This window comes from Charadrius vociferus, unplaced genomic scaffold, assembly GCF_000708025.1.
Source record: "Charadrius vociferus isolate BGI_N301 unplaced genomic scaffold, ASM70802v2 scaffold1324, whole genome shotgun sequence".
NCBI lineage: Eukaryota > Metazoa > Chordata > Aves > Charadriiformes > Charadriidae > Charadrius > Charadrius vociferus.
In genome coordinates, this window is record NW_009647862.1 from 84,029 (window position 1) to 90,449 (window position 6,421).

The following is a 6,421-nucleotide window of genomic DNA, read 5'->3' on the forward strand; positions in this document are numbered from 1 at the left end:
CGTCCCCTCCCCGCCGGCCCCACACTCACCCACGCAGGTCTGGCTGGGGGTCAGGGTCTTGCAGCCGCTGCTCTCCAGCTGGTTCGAGAGGCTGGGGGAGTCGGTGGCGGTCCCATACAGCACAAGCGTGAACTTGGTCAGCGTGCCTGCAACAAGCCAGGGTGAGGATGAGTGGTGTGCCCACACGTGCTTGGGACAGGCACAGGGAGGGGGGTTGGACTGGTCAGGGCTGTCAGTGGACAGTGGGGCTGTGCCCACTGCCTGGCAGAGCCCCCACCATGCGACCATGCACCTGCACAGAGCTGCCCACAGCATGGGGGGACCAGGCCAGCTGGTTCTGGGGGCTCCTACCCCAGACCCCCGCCACCCCGGAGCAGCCCCATCCCCTCCCCGTGTCCCCACCTCCAGCCTCTCCCCAGCCAGGTCACCGCAAAGCATCCGAGGTGCCACCGGCCCCTCTGCTCGCGGGTGCTGGGGGGACACTGGGCACACGTGCTGCTCCTGCTCCCGCCCCGGGCTTGGAGGGAGGCAGCGGTGGGGGTGAGGCTGGCCCAGCCCTACCGTAGTTGTTGGCATCACTGGTGTTCTCGATCTCCAGCACCCATTCCCCAGAGGGATCCTCGTCCCACGAGTGCGTCGTCATGAAGGCCCAGTCATTGAAGCCGTCAGCCGAGAAGTCATGGGGCCTGGGAGAGGTGGGACGAGAGGTGGGTGACAGCGCTCCCCAAACCTGCTCGTGCCAGCCCGGTCCTGGGGCTGCCCCGCAGCCCAACACCTACCTGGCAGCCAGGAGGGTGGAACGGGTGCCCATGGGACTGACAAGATGGATGGCCAAGTCCCCCCGCCGGTTGTAGGACAGCGTCAGCCTGGCCTGCGCGTGCTCCAGCCGGCTGATGTAGTTGGCTTTTCCCAGGCAGGCGTCCACCTTCCGCCGCACCTCCAGGCGCTTCCCAATGTCCCTGCCGAGGACAGGCAGGAGTGAGCCCAGTCCTACGTGACAGGGCACCCTGGCCACTGCTCCCTGCTGCGGGGCTTTGTGGCTGCCCTGGGAGTCAATCTCGCAGCGGCTGGTGGCGCCTCCTCTCCATCCCCATCCCTGGACAGGCGCAGGCAGCAGACGGACCAGCCCCAGCTCCCGGGCATGATCGGGTTTGCTCTGCCGAGCACACGCTGCCCGACGCCGCCTGCCCGGCGGCCGCTCCGTGCCAGCCCTGAATGGGCCCTTTCTTCGCCCGCCGCGGCGCCGGCTCCACCCTGCATGGTGGGGCCAGGGACGGGACAGGCACGGCCGTCCCCAACCCACTGCTTGTCTGCAGCCGTCCCCTCTGCAGCTGCCTGCGGCGCCAGCCCTGGTGCCAGCGCAGGATGCTGGTCACAAGGAGTGCCCGCTCTGGATGGGCAGGGCTGGGTCCCAGGGGACCAGGGCAGGGCAGCAGGCAGAGGCAGGACCCATCCTCGACTCCCTCCGTGCTCAGGGATGCCACACCCCGAGAGCCCCCAGGGAGCGCCCCGGCCGCACACGAGACTCGGCACACGCTGCGCTGTGGTGGCAGCAGCCAAGCTGGAGTAAAAGGAGCTTCTGTCTGACCCCTGAAAAGCCCCTCTGTCTGAGGATGACTCGCGCTGGCTGCTCCCAAACCGCAGTGTCCCGGCCTGCCCGCACCCCCACTGCGCTCGCCTGGCCCCAGCAGGAGCGGACAGGCTCCGCAGTCAGCGTCGGCGCTGGATGGCTGAAGGTGGCTTTCCCAGCTCCCCCCAAGCTCTTGCAGGAGGAGTGTCGAGGGTCTCAGGGGCAGCTCAGCCCCAGAGATCCTCCCCAGTCCTCGTCCTGGGCTCAGAGGCACCCGGGCTCTGGCAAAGGGCCGTGCATGGGGTGGACACTGGTTGATGCCCTCCTGGGCTCACCAGCCCTTACTTTGGCTCCGTGAGGACATCGATGACGCACTTCCTCTGAGGTCCCACCGTGGTCCAGTTCTTGGCCAGGCTCACCATGGCCCCGGCATCCAGCAGGCCATAGCCGTAGGAGTGGCTGACTGTGGACAGAGACAGGGTTAGTGCCACTTCCAGGGCCAGGGATGCCCAGCAGGGGACATGTGCCCGGCCATGCTGCATGGCTCACCAGGGCCTCCTGACTCCGCCACACCTCAGAGCTGCTGGGGTGCTCTGCCCCTGCACCCCTGGGCTAGCGGTGCTTGTGGGAACAGGAGCCCCTGGTCCATCCCCAGCACCCCGATACCTTTGCGGCCAACACCGTTGGTGACCCAGTCATTGGCATTAAGGTGGGCCGGCTTCGACGTCTGCACCACCAGGTGCTGCATGTCCCGCCAGGTCAGGTTCTTGCTGTGGGGAGACACAGGGCTCAGGCACTGGCACCCGGCTCCCCCTGGCTCCAGGTGGGTCCATGCCCAGGTGCCGCTGCCCCACAGGGTTTGCATGGCCACCCCAGCCCAGCCCCACTCTGTGCCTGCCCTTACTTGGCTTCCAGGGCAAGAGCAATGATGCCAGCGGCCAGGGGTGCTGAGGCCGACGTCCCTGTGTGGGATTCGGTGCATTTCTGTCTGAGGTCAGTCGTCACCTGCAAGGGGGAGTGCCAGGATAAGAGGTGCTGCGGGCGCTGGCCACGTCCAGGAGCCAGCTCGGGGACTCATGTCCCCATGAGGGCTGAGAGAGGTGAGACAGAGCCACCGCTCCTGGGGCAGCTCACGAGCTTCCCCCCCAGAATTCCTCAACTCACGAGGCCAAGCCCCAGGAGCAACCTGGCAGGCGGCAGCACGGCACAGCGGGGCCAGCCCTGCTTCCAGCACTGTGGCCCGCTTGGCTCCCAGAGGGACACCTACAGTGACCGCAGCTCATGGCACATCCCACCCCCAAGGAGGCCCCATCCCGCAGACACCAACAGCCCCAACTCACAATTTGCTTCTCGTTCTGGTTGCCGCTGCTGTAGGTGGTGGCGAGGGTGGAGGAGCAGGCCTCGCTGTACCAGGGCACGTTACCGTACTGCGTAGTGCTGCTGATGGACAGCGTGTAGATGCTGTTGGTGTAACCATCACAGTTGCAGCTGTCGTGCTCGCGGCCCCCGTTACCAGACGCCCAGACGAAGATGGAGCCCAGCCCCCCTCGGCCCTAGTAACAGAGGCAGGGTGAGGGCCAGCACCGGCATCACCCATGCTGCCACAGGGTGAGAAGTCCCAGGCCGGAGCCGGGGATGAGGGGACAGTGCTGGCCCCAAGGCTCTTGCAGCCTGAGTGGGAAAGACTGAGCAGATGCAGCTGGGACACTGGGGGACAGCAGGATGCCACCGGTCAGCACGCCGGCCTGGGCACCCGGCACCCCAATCCCTCACCACTGCCATGCCGACGGAGATGCCAAGGCAGCTCTGCAGAGGCTGCCCCAACAGGTGAGGCACTGGGCAGCAGGAGGCCCTGCTGAAGTGTGGCTTCCACAAACTGATGTCTTTTTCTGCTCGGAAATCACCCACGCTGACTGCCTGTGTGGGATTTGCAGCTGCCTGGCAGTGCTGTGGGAGCTCGGCAGAGCAGTCCCGACCGGCTGCTCGGCACCCAGAAGCCACAGCTCCACTCATAGAGTGTGTGAGAGATCCGGCATGCACAGTGGGGTGGGTTTGCCAGCACGCCTCGCACAGCACACGCGTCTCCCTGTGCAGGCAATCTGAGGCACAACACGGGGCACAGCTGAACCATTCTGGCTGCGCCACGGTCACCCCAAGGCACAGGCTGCACTGACAGCACATGGGGACAGCAGGGTGAGGAGGGGGGGGGGAAGCGAGGGTGAGCGGCTGGCATGAAACGAAGCAGGAGCCAGCACAGGGCCTCAGAGAGCGGCGTGAGACCGTCCCAGCATGGGGCTGCGTGGAAGCCCTCCTAGCAGGGAGGAGAGGGCTCCTCAGAAAGGCGAGATAAGCGCCCTGCATGGGAGGAGCCCTGACTCAGAGCCATTGCGCAGGAAGAACAGGAAAAACCAACAGAGCCTGATCCTGGAGATGGGTTGGAAGACAGCTCATCGTGAGAGGGCCAGGACCACAACCAGGGCAGGCAGAGCAAGGGAGACCTGGGGGGAGGGACAGGAGGTCAGCCGGCACTCCCCAGGCAAACTCTCCTGCTCACCTGGCTGACCCCTCGGAAGAAAGCCTCCTCTGCCAGCCGGGCCGGGCCATCCACAGTCTTGCCGTCGTCCTCAGGGCCCCAGCTGGCACTGTAGATGTGGATGTGGTTGGGATTGAGGCCCAGGGAATGGGCCTCCACAGCATCAGTCACCTCCCCATCCAGCATGCGCACGCCTAGGGCCAGAGAGCAGACGTCACGGGCGACCGGACGGGGCACAGCGACCATGCACCGCAGGGCAGCAGTGCCACAGGCGAGAGCCCTCTGTCCGCTGCTGCCGCCCTGTGCCACGGGCCACTACAGTGATACCCTGGCCAGCAGCGCCGAGATCCCTGGCACAGCCTGCTCCTCTGCCTGCGAGGCACCTGCAGAGCCCAGCACAGGCTTTGCTCTAGGTGCAGGGCAGGGGGGCACCCACCTCCGATCCTGGCGTTGTAAGCCACGCCAACACCGCAGATCCCGTTGTTTGCCACGGCAGCAACTTCCCCAGCGCAGCGTGTGCCGTGTCTGCAATCAAAACAGGACCAAGTGTGCTCAGATGGGGCGAAAGGAGCACAGGGCTGGGCACCAGCTGCAGCCGGAGGGACCAGCGCTCAGGCTGCCTCCCATCCTTCCTGAACCAGGTGGCCCACAAAAGCCCCACAGAGCTCCCCCATCTACCCTCCTGCTCCAGAGCAGGGTGGGCTGAACAGCCTGCACTGGTGCTGGGCAGCCCTGCAGCATGCTGCTTGCGTCAGAGAGGGAGGCAGGGGGTTCCTCTGTGGGACAGAACCATGCTACCACCACGGCACGCTCCCACAGTCCATGAGGGACGGCACTGCCACCAAGTCCCTGCCACGGCTGGGCTCTGCTGCCCTTGCCTCTGCCTCCTGCCTCACCTGTTGTCGTTCATCTGCGTGTAGCGGGGCTGTGGGTCTGGGTCCTGGTCATTGACATCAAAGCTCGCCCCTGGATCCTGGAAGACAGACCTGGCAGTTCAGAGACCGTCCACCTTGCCCACCGAGTCCCACCGCCCTACGGCCATGCCTGTGCTCCACAGCCCTAAGGCTGGGCTGAGCACGAGCCCTGCACCACGTAGCTGCACCGAGCAGACGCAGCCGCCCGGACAGGCTCCTGTGGCACACCACCCTGTGGCATCGCCCCACACTTACATAGTTGCCTTCCAGGTCAGGGTGGTTCTTCTCAATGCCATCATCCAGGATGGAAACCACGATGCCCTTGCCCGTGTAGCCCTGCTCCCAGGCCTGACGCACATTCAGGTCCCGCTGGTTTGTGTTGTACTGCCGAGAGAAGCCCTGGCGTAGGAGCTGTACCCAGCTGCTGGCACTGCAGTGGGGGTGTGCCCGGACCCCTCCCAAGCCCCACTGTAAGGGTGGGCAAGCGGCAGCCTTCCCCCCCTCTGCTGTGGCATGCAGACGAGGAAATCCCAGGGGACCTGGGCACAGAGCGGTGGGCACGGCCACCCGAGGAAGTCCACTCCAAAAGGAGACCGAGCCCCAGACTGTGCTTGGGCCCCATAAACACAGCTCCCTTCACAGAGAGCCGGCTTGTACCCGAGCTTGACAACGCAGACAGACACGGGCACAGACCCCATTCCTGGGCCAGGCAAAGGGCTGCTCCCTCCTAGTGCAGCGCCAGGCTCTCCCCAGCCCTGCCAGCACCCCCACAGGGAGCCACAGCTCCATGAGCACAGCCTCTTCCCTGGAGTGTCCCCGGATCCACAGCACCGGGCAGCTGCCTCAGGCCTTCCTCCTCCCCGCCAGCCTGGCTGGAGCAGCAGCCATCCCTCGGGTGCCACGTCCACCAGCCCAGAACTTGCTGTTGTCACTGCACAGCTCCCCTCCTCGCCCGGCAGTGCGCAGCCCCGGCCTGGCACTCACCAGGTACCACTGCTGTGGGAACTTGGGGTCCGTGGGCTCCATGAAAATGTCTCGCTTGGTCCTGCGCTTTGCCACCTGCTGCTCCAGCCACTGCACCTGGAGGCAGAGAGGGCATGAGGCTCCCTTGCTGCCCGTGGCCACCCCCTCAGCAGCTTGTGCCTGTGCCAGCAGCTCCCCGGACACCCTGACCCCAGCCAGCAACTTGCCCGGAGGCGTTCTGACCTCACAGCCAGCCCTGTGCTGGCAGAGCATCTGAACCCACCAGAGCTACTGCAGCATCCAGACCGTCCCTCCTGGCCTCCTCTGCACAGCCCTGCCGGGGCGGCAGTGCCAGGTGTCTCGTGACAGGCTCCGCTCCAGCGGAGCGGGCAGGTCAGAGCGCAGAGCTCTGCCGAGCAGCGAGCTGCCGGAAGCCTGCCC

At 65.9% G+C, this 6,421-nt stretch overlaps 1 protein-coding gene across 1 annotated transcript in view; it reads right to left on the minus strand.

The window, feature by feature from the left end:
* FURIN (furin (paired basic amino acid cleaving enzyme)) overlaps positions 1–6,421 on the minus strand; it is a 13,183-nt gene that overhangs the window by 618 nt on the left and 6,144 nt on the right. The window contains exons 3-14 of the mRNA XM_009883048.1: positions 6,002–6,097; positions 5,273–5,401; positions 5,000–5,076; positions 4,540–4,628; positions 4,125–4,297; positions 2,911–3,123; positions 2,475–2,575; positions 2,237–2,340; positions 1,916–2,033; positions 780–959; positions 562–686; positions 34–146 (exon numbers count right to left, since the gene is read on the minus strand). Of these exons, the coding sequence (XP_009881350.1) occupies positions 34–146; positions 562–686; positions 780–959; positions 1,916–2,033; positions 2,237–2,340; positions 2,475–2,575; positions 2,911–3,123; positions 4,125–4,297; positions 4,540–4,628; positions 5,000–5,076; positions 5,273–5,401; positions 6,002–6,097 (1,518 nt within the window). The remainder of the gene's footprint in view (positions 1–33; positions 147–561; positions 687–779; positions 960–1,915; positions 2,034–2,236; positions 2,341–2,474; positions 2,576–2,910; positions 3,124–4,124; positions 4,298–4,539; positions 4,629–4,999; positions 5,077–5,272; positions 5,402–6,001; positions 6,098–6,421) is intronic.